The sequence below is a fragment of the Hypanus sabinus genome, chromosome 2, assembly GCF_030144855.1.
Source record: "Hypanus sabinus isolate sHypSab1 chromosome 2, sHypSab1.hap1, whole genome shotgun sequence".
NCBI lineage: Eukaryota > Metazoa > Chordata > Chondrichthyes > Myliobatiformes > Dasyatidae > Hypanus > Hypanus sabinus.
The window spans coordinates 43,291,093-43,307,600 of NC_082707.1; the positions used below are offsets into that span (position 1 = coordinate 43,291,093).

The 16,508-nt window shown below is 39.3% G+C and overlaps 2 protein-coding genes across 7 annotated transcripts in view; one reads left to right on the forward strand and one right to left on the reverse strand.

Annotated features, from left to right (window-relative positions):
* mcf2l2 (MCF.2 cell line derived transforming sequence-like 2) overlaps positions 1 to 16,508 on the reverse strand; it is a 312,522-nt gene that overhangs the window by 120,852 nt on the left and 175,162 nt on the right. The window lies entirely within an intron of this gene.
* The window catches only part of b3gnt5a (UDP-GlcNAc:betaGal beta-1,3-N-acetylglucosaminyltransferase 5a), a 75,192-nt gene that overhangs the window by 10,648 nt on the left and 48,036 nt on the right, over positions 1 to 16,508 (forward strand). The window contains exon 2 of one of the 6 annotated variants that reach the window (XM_059944948.1): positions 9,319 to 16,504. The exons of the other annotated variants lie outside the window; for them this stretch is intronic. Coding sequence (XP_059800931.1) covers positions 9,655 to 10,788 — 1,134 coding nt within the window. The 5' untranslated portion in view covers positions 9,319 to 9,654 and the 3' untranslated portion in view covers positions 10,789 to 16,504. Of the gene's footprint in view, positions 1 to 9,318; positions 16,505 to 16,508 lie in introns of those variants that run through there. 6 annotated transcript variants of the gene reach the window in all.

The window sequence follows — 16,508 nt, forward strand, 5'->3', positions numbered from 1 at the left end:
CCACATCCATTCTATCAAGGCCTTTCACATTCAATAGGGTTCAATGAGGTCACCCCTCATTTTTCTGAATTCTAGTGAGTATAGGCCCAGAGCCATCAAACACTCTTCATATCACAAGCCATTCAATACTGGAATCATTTTTGTGAACCCCCTTGAAACACACTCCAGTTTCAGCACATCCTTTCTGTGATAAAGTAAACCTGCTCACAATACTCCAAGTGAGTCCTCATCACTGCTTTATAAAGTCTCAACATAACATCCTTGCTTTTATATTCTAGTCCTCTTGAACTGAATGCTAACATTGCATTTGAGTTCCTCACCACAGAATCAACCTGCAAATTAACCTTTAGCGAATCACAAGGACTCCCTTTGCACCTCAGTTTTTTTGTATTTACTTCCTGTTTAGAATATAGTCATTTCTTCTACCAAAGTGCATGACCAAACACTTTCTGACACTGTATTTCATCTGCTACTTCTTTGTTCATTCTCCTAATCTGTCTGTCTGTAGCCCCTCTACTTCCTCAAAACTACCTGCCCTTCTACCTACCTTCATATCATCTGCAAATTTGCAACAAAGCCATCAATTCTATCATCCAAGTCATTTACATACAACATGCAAAGAATCTGTCCCAAAACAGACACCTGTGGAATACCATTAGTCACTGGCAGCCAACCCAAAACAGCTTCCTTTACTCCCACTCATTGCCTCTTGCCAATCAGCCACTGCTTTATTCTTTCTTTTTCATAACATATAAAGTTGTAATTTGTTTGGGATTGAGTAGTTTTTTTTTGGTAGGGTTTTTATTTTCATTCTCTGAATGCTGAATCTGTCAGGGAAAATGTCCCATTTGGACCTATGGTATTAATATAGATGTATGGATATTTAAGTGTGAATTATATTTTCTGTGTATTCAGTTATTGTCAACATTTGGCTGATGCAAGAGCATTAAATTCGACAGGTGCTTTGAGTGACATCTGAATTGAGTACAGTAGCTGTAAGGGATCATGTTTTGAAGGTATTTAAGGCAGTGGCAGAAATTGGCAACCCTAGGATGGAGCTCTGAAGGGAATCATCAGAATTGGTCCAAAATCGGACCCCAGTCTAACCATGAGGACTTGCGTGCTTTAATGGGCTACATAACAAATCTGGCAACATCACCAACAAAAGCACATCCCTTCCCAATGAGCTTAACTCATTCTGTGCACCTTTTGAACAGAAGAGAAGGTGTATGTCACCACTCAATCCGAGAGTCTCCAGTGCACCTGAACCCACAGTTATAGCGAATTTAAAAGTTTTCCATATCTGCTGGTGGGGTTATTTGTATTCATTTTGAGCTCTTTCTGCTTCAATCTGTGGTTCCCACTTGCTTTAAGAAGGCAACTATCATCCTAGTATCTAAGAATAATGATAATGTGCATAATGACTATTATTCAGCGGCTATGACATCTGTCCTCGTGAAGTGCTTTGAAAGGTTGATCATGACATACATCAACTTCAGCCTTCCAGACAACCTCAATCTACTACAGTCTGCCTGCTACTGGAAGAGATGTATCGTTATTCGCATTTCCCCTAGCTCCATATTCATCTGTGGAGCACCTGGACAGTAAAGACACCTGTTTATTTTCTACAGCCCTGCCATTGAATACTATTAGTCAACAGTTCCCTCTGCTGCTGGATCCTTGGATTCTTGACCAATAGACCAGTCAGTAAGGATAGCTAGCAAAATTTCACCGAGATTGTTCTGTAGAACAGTGCCTTACAGGGCTGGGTCTTCAACCTTTACTCCAAGTATGACCAGATTCTGCTCCAACTCCCATCTATAAGTTTGCAGATGATACCAACATAGTGGGCCATATCTCAAATAACAATAAGGCAGACTACAGGAAGAAGATAGAGCCCAGTAACATGGTGACATAACAACAACCTTTCTCGCAGTGTCAGCAAAACAGAAGACCTGGTCATTGATTTCAGGAAGGGAATAGTGCTCACTTATTGTCTACAGCAACAGTGAGAGCTTCAAGTTCCTAAAAGTGAACATCACCGATGGCCTGTTCTGATCCAACCACTTCACTACAGCTAAGAATGCTCATCAAGGCCTCTATACTTTCTCAGGAAACTGAAGAAATTTGGCATGCCTCTACCAACCCTTGGCAGCTTAATAGGCAACTGCTCTGCAAGTGGCTACAAGAAACTGCAAGGAGTTGTGGACACAGCACAAACTTCTATGGACTCTGTCCATACTTCTCACCTCCTCAGAAAAGCAGCCAGCATAATCAAAGACCCTACCCACCCTGAATATTCTTGCAAAATGTTCAAAGTACTTGTATGTCACCATTTACTATGAGATTAATTTTCTTGCAAGTATTCACAGGACAAAAATACAATTGTTTTTTTTTTAAAACTACATATAAAGACTAATAAACGATGTGCAAAAGACAAACTGCAAATACCAAAAAAAAGTAATAATTAAATAAATGGTAAATAAACAATACTAAGACCATGAGTTGTAGAGTCCTTGCAAGTGAGTCCATAGGTTGTGGAATCAGTTCAGTGTTGAGGTGAGTGAAGTTATCCAGACTGGTTCATGATTCTGATGGTTGAAGGTTGTTCCTGAACCTGGTGGTATGGGTCCTAATGTTTCTGTACCTCCCTGATGGCAGTAGTGAGAAGAGAGTATGGCCTGGATGGTTGGAACTCTTGATGGATGCTGCTTTCTTGTGGTAGCACTCCTTGTAGGTGTGCTCAATGATGAGGACAAGTTTTGCTGTGCTAGACTGTGCTGTATCCACTACTTTTTGTAGGATTTTCTGTCCTTGGGCAGTTTGTTTCCATACCATACTGTGAAGCAACCAGTTGGGATATTCTCCATTGTGCAGCTGTAGAAGTTTAAGGTTTTTATGAGATGCTGAATCTGTGCAAATTTTTTTTTTAAGCAAAGGTCTGCTTTTGTGATGGCACACGTGCTAGTCCCAGGACAGATCCTCTGAATTGTTTATAAGGAATTTAAAATTACTGACCCTCTCTACCTCTGATCCCCTAACGAGGACTGGCTTCATGGACCTTTGGTTTCCTCCTTCTGTAGTTAGTCAGCTCTTCGGTTTTGCTGATGTTAAGTGAGAGGTTGTTGTGGCACCATTTGACCAGATTTTCATTATCCCTTCTATATACACTGATATAGTCAACAACAGTGGTGTTGTGGCGACCCACTGCCCAGTGCACTCGAACTGGCTCACAAAGCGGCGCGCGCCGGCATTGAGGCAGGTCCCAAAGAGGGCGGCAAGCCTGTTTCACCAGCAAGGGGAAAAGCCCGTGCGCGGGACGGGACTGTGAATACGCACCCCCTACAGCATTCCCGCCCGTGGAGAGTGGGATCAGGAAGGCCTTAAAGCGAGGCCGTGAAGTTTGAATAAATCTCTTTTGTAACTGCAGCTCACCGACCGATGTGTTGTTATTGCAGTGCTGCATGTAGCACACCACTACAATTGATGACCTCGATGGCTCAAATGATATTTGGACCAGAGATGAAGGACGCCGCATCTGTTCATGCAGTGTTGTTGAAACTGCCAAGCTTCTGGATGCTGCGACCTCACCTATGGTTCCAGCAAGCAGAAGCCCAGTTCCACATTTGGCAGATAACCTCGGATGCCACACGTTACTACTACGTGGTGAGCTCCCTCGACCAGGAGACAGTCACCCGCCCAGGTTGAGGAGTTCATACAATCACCCCCAGCGGATGTCAAATACACAGAATTCAAAGCCTTGCTCATAAGGACTTTCGGACTCTCACGGCGCGAGTGAGCTACCCGCTTACTGCACCTGGATGGTTTGGGGGACAGGCCACCGTCGGCTTTGACGAACAAGATGCTGTACCTGGCCGGAGGTCACAAGCCCTGCCTCATGTTTGAGCAGGCATTCCCGGAGCAGCTGCCCGACGCTGATTTCAGCAACCCCCGGAAGGTGGTGGCCCGGGTGGACGTGCTGTGGAAAGCTAAGAAGGAGAGTGGGGTGTCCGTCGCACAGATCACCAGGCCACGCTCCCAGCAGCAAACCAGACCAGGCCCAGCCACAGAGCCTGCTAACCCCAGAGGCAGGGGTGAGGAGACCAATGGTGCTTCTATCACCAGCGGTGGGGCGCTGTAGCCCACCCTGCAAGTTCCCGGGAAAGGCCAGGGCCAGCTGCCGCTGATGGCTACGGCAGCTGGCCATCGGGATAGCCCCCTGTATGTCTGGGACAAGCAGTCGGGATGCTGCTTTTTGGTCGACACTGGAGCCAAGCGGGGGTGTATCTGACAGAGGCGCCCAGTTCACCTCCAGCCTGTGGTCAGCTATGGCCAGCCTTTTGGGGACTCAGCTGCACCACACAACGGCCTACCACCCACAGTTGAACGGACTAATGGAGCGTTTCCACTGTCACCTGCAGTCAGCTCTCATGGCCCGCCTCAAAGGGCCTAACTGAGTGGACAAGCTCCCCTGGGTCGTGCTCGGAAACCGCACGGCACCCAAAGAGGATCTGCACACCTTGTCGGCCGAGTTGGTGTACGGCGCACCCCTGGTCATCCCAGGAGAGTTCATACTAGCCCCAAGAGGGCAAGAGGAAGAACCCGCAGCAGTCCTGGGCAGACTACGCGAGAGGCTCAGTAACCTGGCCTCCATACCCACTTCACAGCATAGGCAGAACCCGACCTGCATACCCAAAGACCTGCAAAACTGTAAGTTCGTTTTTGTACCAGCGGCCCTACGAGGGGCCGTTTACGGTGATCAGAAACAATGGGTCCACATTCGTGCTGGACATTGTGGGGGGGGGGGGGGGGAGGTGTTTTTCAGGGTGGACTGACTCAAACTGGCCCATGTGGACGGCGCAGCCGGTCGAGATTCAGGCACCGTGGCACAGAGGCAGACCTCCCAAACAGAGTCCGACCCAGACTGTGGACATTGGGGGGTGTATCGCCGGTTCTGGGGGGGGTTATGTGGCGACCCACTTCCTAGCACACTGGAACCGGCTCACGAAGCGGCGTGCGCCGGCATTGAGGCAGGTCCCAAAGAGGGCGCCAAGCCTGCTTCACCAGCAAGGGGAAAAGCCCCCATGCGGGACGGGACTGTGAATACGCATTCCCACCCGGGGAGGGCGGGATCAGGAAGGCTTTAAAACGAGGCCGCGAAGTTTGAATAAATTTCTTTTGTAACTGCAGCTCACCGACTCTGTTGTTATTGCAGCGCTGCGTGTAGCACACTGCTAGTGTTGTCAAAAAACAGTGGAATTGGAGCTATACGTACATAGTCTTGTGGTGCACCTGTGCTGATAGTGACTGTGGAGATGTTATTGCCAATCCAAACTGACTGGAGTTTGCAAATTAGGATCCATTTGCACAAGGAGGTAATAAGCTCTAGGTCTCAGTGATTCGTTTTAAAGGGATGATGGTGTTGAAAGCTGCGCCGTGGTCAACGAGGAGCTTCTTGACGTATGCAACTTTTATTGTCCAAATTTTCCAGGGCTGAGCTAAGACCCAATGAAATAGCATCTACTGTTGACCTGTTGTGACAGGCAAATTGGAGCAAATCCAGGTCACTCTTCAGAAAGGAGTTGATATGTTCTCTCCTCCTCCATCAGCCAGTGAAACAGAAGCCTGAAGGCATGTAACACAAAACTCAAGGAGAGTTTCTGTCATGCTGTTATAAGGCTATTAAATGGTTCTCTAGTATTCAGAGACTCTGACTTCACAATCCATCTTATGATCTTGCACCTGATTGTTTAGCTACACTGCACTTCCTCTGCAGCTGTTTCACTTTATTCTGCTTTGTTTTACATTGGTCCACCTCAAAGCGCTGTGTACATTAGGTATTAACAGTATTGAAGATTAGCTTTTCACTTTAATTTGGTACATCTGACAATAATAAACCATTTCTGATTTGTCTGTGTCATGTTATTAATGTATATTAATCCAAAAAAGCTGCAGAATGGCACCAGCAATTATATAGTGTTAATGATTATTGGGATTGTTAATTCTAGTCTGTTCTAGCCTTTGGGATGTCATAGTGCAGTGACAACTTTGGAAACCAGTTTCAATTTTTTTTTTACCCGAGTGGCAGGACCCATCCATCAGTTGTGATGAATGAGCCTGGAATATTGATATTTATCCCATTTTCTGTTTGATTTTCAAAATTGCTGTTACATTATGATGGAATAAAGGGATAGGTAAATAGGGGTATAGATTAAAAGACAATGATTAGCTAATGATCAGTTACCTTAAAGGTACCTTATGTTGGTTGCTGGACAGCCAAAAAGAACCTTACCCAGCAACAATGATGTACCAGACATTTTTCCCTAATAGTGTTAGACAAAGGTCTGAATAAAGAATTGTCTGGTCACACAAAGCATTTTGAAGTGTAACTTAACTAAATAGGGGAAGGATAATGTAAGAGGGTGGGGGAGTAGAACATTCGAGAGTAGGGGCAGGTATCAGAATAAGGAACTGAGATTGTATCCATGCTGGCCTTGGCAGAAATAATTATAACTAACCAATAATGATTTTACATCTAATTGTATCTTAGCATGTGATCAAAACTATTCTAAAACTGTATTAACTCACATAATTATAATATTTCCTGTAATGATCAAATTGTGTGGAACTGTGTTTGGGGGAGGGCAGTGTCCGGACTGTCTCTTTGGGAGATCAGCCTGTAACTTCCCCCATAGCATGCTATGAATAAAAGTGAAGTTTGACAAAGTACCGCTTGTTTTATGGTTTTATTGAATTCGTGGTACCTTGCGTTATTGCATCGGGTTGATCTGCCTTTGACAATTACAGCTTTGTAGCAGTTTTACATCCCATTATTTCCATGGTATGGCCAAACAATGACAACTGTAATCCAGCTATTTCAGCAGCACTTCCTGAACAATCCCAAGTAGTTCAGTTTGGTTCAATTCTTCTGGTGAACTCGCTTACCAGTTTGCTATGCTAAAATGGAACTCTCCTATTTATTTAGTTCCCTTTTTGTGGATAAATATTCAAGATATTTCTCTGCAATTTCATGGACTTAAAAAAGGACTAAAATAAAATTACTACAAAGCAGTAGGCTAGATTATGCTGACAGCTAACAGGTAGAACAAAGTAAAAAGGAAGGCATGTAAAGCACTGTCATCAGCCATTATTTTCTATTTTTGGTTTTTTTCAGTGTGCCTTATCTAAATATGGGTTTATTTTAAAGTTAAACATGGAAGTATAGATAGATCTCTTGTGTGTAACCTTCCTTGTGGTGAATGAGCATTGCTGTAATTGCATGTAATAGATACTGAAATAGGGAAAAAAAACTGAAGCTTTGTTCATTTGTAATGGGTCAGAATCTGCTCTGACCTACTTTTTCCCAGTAGTCCATAAGACATAGGAGCAGAATTCGGCCATCTGGCCCATCGAGTTTGCTAAGCCATTCTATCATAGCTGACCTTTTTTTCTCTCTCCTCCTCAACCCCAGTTCCCAGCCTTCTCCCCGTAACCTTTGATGTCATGTCCAATCAAGAACCTATCAATGTCTGCCTTAAATACACCCAACGACCTGACCTCCACAGCTGCATGTGGCAACAAATTCCACAAATTCACCACCTTCTGAAGAAAGAAATTTCTCCATATCTGTTTTGAAAGGGTGCCCATCTATCCTGAGGCTGTACCCTCTTGTCTAGACTCTCCCACCATGGGAAGCATTCTTTCCACAGCTACTCTATCTAGGCCTTTTAACATTTGAAAGGTTTCAATGAGATTTTACCCCCCTCACCCCATCCTTCTGAATTCCAGAGAGTACAGACCCAGAGCCATCAAATGTTCCTTGTATGATAACTTTCATTCCTGGAATCTATCCAACTTGTAATCTCCTCAAAGAACTCCGATAGGTTTGTCAGGCAGGATTTTCCCTGAAGGAAACCATGTTGACTTTGTCTTATCTTGTCCTGTGTCAACATGTGCTCCATCACCTCATCCTTAACAGTTGACTCTAACATCTTCCCAACCACTAAGGTCAGACTAACTGGTCTATAGTTTCCTTTCTGCTACTTTCCTCCTTTCTTAAAGAGTGGAGTGACATTTGCAATTTTCCAGTCCTCTGGCACCATGTCAGAGTCCAGTGATCTTTTTTAAAGATCACTTCTATTTCTGCCACAATCTCTAACACTACCTCTTTCAGAACCCTAAGGTGCAGTTCATCTGGTCCGGGTGACTTGTGTACCTTTAGGTGTTTCAGCTTTTTGAGCATCTTCTCTCTTACAATAGTAACAGCATCCACTTCTCTTCCTCCACACATTACAACATCAGGCAGATTGCTAGTGTCTTCAGTATAGGTGGTATTTCAACTTTTTTTGAGTTTTTCTTTCTTTTCAAATCTTATTATTATTAAACAAAATAACAAGAGTACATTGAAGTAGGTAACACAATGTCTCAAAGGAAAAAAAAACAATGTTTTAAAGATTGAAAAATATGGTGACACAAAAAAGAAAAAACCCTACTAAAGCAAAGAAAAGTGAGGAAAAAGAACACATTAGTTTTAACCCTGGAGCTATGCGTCATACAAAAAGCTTCTAAAGATAAACATCAAACCGCCAGCAAAAAAAAACAAAATTTACAGTTAGATCGTGGAGGAAATCTATCAATTAACTCAAATGGTACTAACGAGCAAATGAACCCCATCTTTTCTCAATATCAAACATAGGTTCGAAACTTCGACTTGTAATTTTCTCCAAACTAAGACATAACATCACTTGAGAGAACCATTGTGACAGAGTGGGAGCTGACGTATCCTTCCACTTCAACAGAATGGCCCTCCTTGCTATCAATGTAACAAATGCAATAACATGTTGGTCAGACGAAGAAATACTGCAGATATTTTGAGGAATTATTCCAAACAGCACAGTTAATTTGTTAGGTTGTAAATTAATTTTAAGTGCTTTAGAAATTGTAGAAAAAACTGCCTTCCAAAGCTGTTCCAGTGTAGAACAAGACCAAAACATGTGTGTCAGTGTAGCTGTCTCAGTTTTACATCTATCACAATAACTACCAACATTAGGAAAGATTTTAGACAATCTCTCCTTCCTCAAATAGTAACAATGTACAATTTTAAATTGAATCAGTGAATGACTAGCACAGATCGGAGAAAAGTTAACCAACTTCAGAATCTGCATCCAGTCCTCTGTCATAAAAGTCAAATTAAGTTCCTTTTCCCAATCTTGTTTAATCTTAAAGGACATTTATCCCATTGTAATAATAAATTATAAATTCTTCCAATGGAACCAAGTTCTTTAATCAAATGAATTTGTGTTGATCTTTACTTGACAGGTTCAATGATGTGTTGGAATAAGCAAGAAGAATAATGTAGTCATTAAAATAACAACCATAGATGAAGATTATGGATTTGGATGATCTTTGATTTCCTCCCACATTCTATCACATAGCCACGTTACTGCCTGGGAGAAGCACTGGAATTTGAAATCTGCTATAATAGAAAGTTGCCTCATTGATTTTTACAAGTCAAACATCTAATTTTGTGTATTGGGTAACATTCTCACAGTAGATCTGTTTAGTTATATCGGCTATCCAAGACGGCATCAAAAGCTTAAGAAACAAAGAGCACAAGTCTTGAATTCTGCTTGACTATCAAATAAAATTTTCAAGATGACTACAGTGTACAGAAGAAGAAAGCGCCAGTTTGTTCAGTTAATTGTCACTTGTTTTTCCTGCTGCTTTGTTCTACTATATTGGGAGCAGTTAGATGCAAATATCATTAGTCATTTGAGGTCTTATTCTTACAGATATCTCATCAATAGATACAATTTTTTGAATGACAGCTTGACTCTAAACAAGAAGGCAGCAGCTGATCTTCATAAGTACCAGTACTTGATCACCCATGAAAACAAATGCAAAGATCAGGATGTTTTACTCCTTTTGTTTGTGAAAAGCTCTCCTGAAAACCGTCCTCGGCGGGATGCTATTCGTCAGACATGGGGCAATGAACAATATATAAATTCAGAGCTGAAGGTCACCATTAAAGTCATTTTTGTTTTGGGAGTACATAAAGATCTCTCCCAAAGAGAGACTGTGCAACATAAGTTATTGATAGAAGATCGGCAGTATTCTGACCTTATCCAACAGGACTTTGTTGATGATTTTCATAACCTTACATTGAAATTAATATTCCAGTTCAAGTGGGCAAATACTTTCTGCCAAAATGCTAAATTTGTCATGTCCTGCGATGATGATGTTTTTGTACACACTCCGAATCTCGCAAACTACCTACAACAGCTGGATAAAGAAACAAGTAATTTCTGGATAGGTCGAGTACACAGGGGTGCACCCCCTGTCAGAAACAAAGGAAGTAAATACTATGTTCCATATGAAATGTATCAGTGGCCTTCATATCCAGATTATACAGCAGGTGCTGCCTATGTTGTGTCCCAGGATGTTGCAGCCAAAGTCTATGAGGCCTTAATGACTCTAAACACCAGCCTTTATATTGATGATGTTTTTATGGGGATTTGTGCCAAAAAGATGGGAATATCACCACAACCTCATGTATATTTTGCTGGTGAAGGGAAGACCCCATATCATCCATGTATTTATAACCAAATGATGACCTCCCATGGGCATGTAGAAGATATGCACCATTTGTGGAGGGAGGCCACACATGCAAAAGTGACTTCTCTCACCTCTGGATTCTGGGGACGACTTTACTGTCGACTGATCAAAGTGTTCCTTCTCTGCAAACCTTACTATGTAGACACATATCCTTGTATTGCTGCGTTTTCCTGATGCAGTTATTCACATTAAGTAAAAACAGCACTGAATTTGTTATGGTTGAATGGGATAGGGTAAGAGTAAAGAAATTGAAAACATCAAATAGAAGAGTTTAATTGAGAACAAATTGACTTATAACTAGGAACATTTTATGACTGGTCGTTTAGATTTTCAGTAAGTGTAAGTTACCATAATCAGTTTACAAAATAAGAAATCAAAAAGATACATGAAGTAAATGGAGACTTTTACCAATACCTGCTGGTGCAATTCTCCAGAAGCATGTATACAGAGATCCAGTTGGGGGAAATGGTGAGCAGTGATCAAATGCAGACAAATATAGCATCTAGCCAGCTTTGATTACTCTGCCATGAAGCATTTTGCCAACTAGTTCACAAATTCTTAAATACATGTTCACAGTTTTAACATGTTTAATTAGAATTTAATATTGTTTAATGATATGAAAGGTACAATATAACATTTGGCTGTTCCTACATTTTGCACCTCATAGCAATTTCCTAAGCAGGAAATACTCTTGGAGATTGGTATGAAATAAGCATCTATTTTCACGTAGTTTTTTTCTTGAAATGGAAGTTTACTGTTGAGACAATTTTACATGAAATCAAACCTTCTCCCCTTCCACAATGTTTTTCAACCATTTTGGTACCTTGAGAAAATGCTATAATTTTTATTAAAGTAAAATTTATTTAATCTTTCAGGTATATCAACATCCATCAAATATATCTTGGAAAAGAAATGCAATCCAAACTAGTATTCAAATGAATTGCATGGCATTTACAAATCAGGGCTTTTAAGATATAGAAAAAAAAAATTCTAAAATTTCTAAATATTCTGCTGCCCTTGTTGCTGTTGCTCAAATGCAGTAAAATGATAGCTAAATATTTCTGATAAGTCTCTGAATCTTTTGTTTGCAAATTTGAGCCAGTGGTTTACATGTGAAGATGAAATTTAACTTTTGTCTCAACTAAAAGGAATTACTTTTTAAGAAAATGAGTATTCAGTAACTCTGCTAGTTTTCTTCCATATATCACTTCTATTATATCACTGATCCCTCCTCATTGATGAGAAAATAAATCATTCACTTCATCTCAAATGCCATCAATCCTGTGCGGTTGATAATGGCAGAAGAGCTGTGGTTTGAATTGAGCTGGTTTTAGTCTATATAGCCAAGTGTATGTGCATTCAAAGTAATGCACATCCCAGGAATGTGAACTAAATTTTTGAAAAAAGTGTGGAAATTGTTAAACAGCCACACTGTCTAGTTTATTGTATTGCTTGTTTTGCATATCTTAGCTTGTTTTTTAAAATTTTGCCACAATTTTTGCTTTGATTTTGTGTGTATACAATAAGATTGCATGCTCTACATCAAATTAATTTAAAATCTGATCTCTTTTGAAGTTCAAACATAGTGTGATTACACAAGTAACTATGCTGATTAAAAGCCCTATGTTTCGATTTTACGTACAATTCTTAATATATTATACATTAGATATGAACTAATACCCATTAATTATCTCAACCCTACACTGGCACCAAGCTCCTTCCAGATCAAAATTTGATTTCTGTAGCTCCAATTAACAGAATCTGTATCTAGTTCTGATAAATATACACCCTTCCTCTCATATACACCCTTTATCCTCCATCCTGTTACTGTAATTTTTGTCTTCCATTTTCAGTGTGATGAAATAGAGTTCAGTAAAATGTCAGCTTGGCTCCGTGCATAAACAATATAAATTAGTCTAATGATTTTCTGCACTTTAAAGCATGAAATGATGAATCCCTGCTTTTCCAAAAGCACAATTCATTTGCAAGCATTCAACACCTTCTAAGGTATAAATTAGCATGTCGCTGTTCATTTTAGTAGCTTTGCACAAGTCTTCAGAAATTTAAACTAAATCATACTTTTTTGGATTCTGCTTTGCTGCAGCTGTAGATTTTATAGAATATTGATAAATACTGTATTTAATAAGCCAACTTAACACTTAAAAGAATGTTAAAATTTCCTTTTATAAACCTTAAATACTGGTTTGTCCCAATGCTGGGTTTTGCATTTGGTCAAGTGAAGTTGGGTGGCATTATTCAACCTGACACACCAATGAGTCAGTTAACTGGACTGACTGCCACATTTATAAACCTGGAGGACTAATGTGCAATTTGCTAGCTTGACAAAGTTTGCTTCATTAGAACATTTATTTTAGCTCCAGGAGACCAGTACCTTGCATTTGTGCTACTGGGCTTGGCTTCTTATCACAGCATCAGCTTTGTACCCCAAATATTAAATGGTTTGCAAATGTAATCTTTAAGGGGAAAAAAGTCAGCAGATTAAATGCTTAGAGTTGATCCTCTTGAATCAAAAGAGAACTGTAGCTTAAGGCATGTGAGCTTTAAGCAATCCTTATATATTATTTGCAGATTATTTATACAATAAAATCTTAATTAGGACATGCTACCCACTGGCATTGGGATTCTGAACAATTGATAATTATGATTCCATGAACTGCAGTGAGAAAATCTGAAGAGACTGTGTACTAAGGAATTCCCCCCACCACCACCCACTAAAATATCCAACATTCATATTTTGTATAATTAAAAGTACTGTGGATTAGTTTTAAAGCTAGTAGTAGTTGATTTAAGAATTTGTGCTTTGTACCTGCATAAAAAGTTTATTTAAAATTATTTGGATGTAGTTTCTCAAAGCTTGGATGGGAGTGTAGAGGAGAAATTTCATCTTCGTCTAGAAATGATTCAGAAATAAACGCCTGTATTTACTAAAGAAAATAATCATTAATTTTCTTGATTTTTAAAAACAAACTCACTTGACCAACTACAATTGATTTTCTTTTTTAGGAAATTTATTAAGAATGCTTGTTTAAATGAATATGGACAGACTTCACCCACTCATTGTACAGTAATTCAATCTTTCAAACTTGCCATTAATTGCATATGAATTGGCATTTTCACTTGGGACATGAAGTTAAGGTAGTTATAGGAAAACACATTTGTCTATAATGGATGAACTTTGAGTTGGGCAGTTTTGAGGAAATGCTGCAGTGTTGTTTCATGTCTTTTCAAATACCAAAGGTTGCCAGAACAATTTAGTTCTTCAGAATTGCTCATATATTCATCTAGTGGATGTTACATTATGTAAGTTTACATTGTTTTCCCAGATTATCATTTTCTAGCTCTGAATTGCCATATGTCACAATCATTTACACATGCTCAGCATAACACTTTGAATAGATCATAAATACAATACAAAAGAAAAATCACAAGTTCTGTTAGGATGGTATCCTGTTTCTTCGTGTCCCCCCCCCCCCACCCCATACATTAATAGGATTTATTCTGAATTTTTAATATGAATACATTTGAGGTGCCATTAAAGTAACAATTTTACCATTTTCTAAAATATCACCATAAATGTTTTTTTTTAAATTAAACTATTGAAAACTTTGTCCTTCAAGACTTGAATATCATACTTTGCAGTGTACATTCTTAATATATCTTGCTGTTAAAGGAATAGGGTTTTCTGTACCTTAAACTATAGCTAGAAAGGGCTAGAGGTTGCACTATTAATGAAATTGGTTACACCTCTTAATTTTGTACTTACAACCTATCTTGCACAAACTGTTTCACCATTCAGGTTAAAATAGCTAATTTTGAGTTTTTAAGCCAAAGCAGTTTTTGTAGTCACTTAAATTATCTGAAATGCAGTGCACATATTTAAAGGTTTGTATAGCTATGTTTGGAAATGTGTACTTTACCTCACAGAATTTTTACTCAATTATAAGCCTTGTATTTATGAAAGGGTTTGATGTTTTGTTAAGCCCTTTTTGGAATCCTCATGCTAGTTTTGCACCTGTTTAAATTTTCTAGCTCAGCTAGAAAATATATTTTTGTATTTTGACATTTTTCAAATGTTATGAATAACTGGACATAAATAAAAGTTGTATAAAATATCAAATTTTGTTTTAATTAATAATTCAGAGTTCTGCATAAATAGCTAATGCTGAACAAATAATAATGCATGTTTTCTCTCCAGTTAAGTGGACATAAAATATTTTATTATTTTAAAGTGAGTTTTAGGGAAGGAAAACATGTTGTCTAACAGGAATGGGAATGCTGACAAATGCTCCAACTTTTGAAGATGGGTAAATGGGAGGGAACAACAGTTGGGGAAACAACTGCACTATAACAAAGGAACCAGTGGTAGCAGAATTGAGATCTGGATGTTGTGGTCAATTTAATGGAGAAACTGAACAGGTGCTGTTGGATTTTAGAAACAGTAATGTAAATGAAAGGGAGATTCTATTTTGAGGTACAATTATTGCAAGGGTAGACAATAGTCAATTTAAGTGCCATAAATGAATCTTTTGAGAACAGATTAGCTTTGTTTTACCTTAATCACAGTGCCTTTAAAGCAGAGAACCATGTCTAGATATGCTACCAAATTAAGTTTAATACCAAGCACAGCATTACTATGAGCTGGGGAGTGAGTGTTTAGTCTGAGGCTGAGAGATGTTGAGGGGCGAAGGAGTTTAAGCCAGGAGCCCAGGCTGGTGGAGTGGGGACTGTCACTAGCCATTTTTAAAATTGGGAATTGCCATGCATCTGAAATTGGTATAGATAATTGGATGGTTAGAATGATTTCTAGGAATTGGAAGGCAAGAGTCGTGCAGGTACTTAGTGTAATGAGGAAGCAAATTTTAAAATTTGGTTCCAGAGAAACAATGCATCAATATATATAAACTGCTGAGTAAATGGGGATAGATGATTGTAGCCAAGTTCTCTCCAGCAACTTCCTCTTCTCACCCCACTATCCAGCACACCAGGGGGGAAAAAACTAAAGCTGAATAAGTCTATGCAAAATGTGAAATTCTAAAGAGTAGTATCTGACCAATTTAGATCTTCTTTAATATCTTCATTGTTTTTGCTCTGTTACATGACCCTCATGCTGCAAGTGCTGGGCAGTCAAGAGTTTACAATAAATAATTTGAAGTGTCTGGTTTTAAGATTTAGCTTTGTAATTGTGGCTGCAGGTTTGTCATCACAACATTGTTGCTACATATTGATACGCTTATGAGCCCTTTTTAAAGTATGAGGTGATGTGTTCTAAACATCCTTATGATTACTGTGGTGTTCAAATTAAAAACAATTTTGATAATGATTCTTTATTAATAAAGCTAATTAAAAAGACTTGTATTTCTATCACATGACTTCACTATGACCCAAAGCACTTCAGTCCATGAAGTGCTTTCTCCTCTCTGCCATCAGATCTCTGAATGGCCCATGAAACCACAAGCACTACTCTTTTTGCACAGTTTTGTTGTAACTTAGGTTATGTGTCTTGCACAAAACAAAAAAAAAATCAGAACATATGCCAGTGATGATAAGCCTGATTGCTTATTATGCTGTTGCAGAAACAGCAATATGGTCGTGGTCAAAATTCTGTTGCTTTAATGTGAAATTGTGTTTTCAGACTACACGTTTGGCCTAAATTTAACATCTCATCTAAAATGTGGCAATCTTATCACGTAGTCATTTAAACACTGGTACATTAGCCCAGATTCTTGTCGGGAAACTAGAGCAGAAGTTGAAATTGGAATCATCTTATTTGGATTAAGAACTGAAAGAAATCAAGTCTAACATTTGAAAAGATAAGAAATAGTTCTTTGCATGTTTTGTTTGTAAAGGGGATCTTTCTCCTAAATATTTTCTCA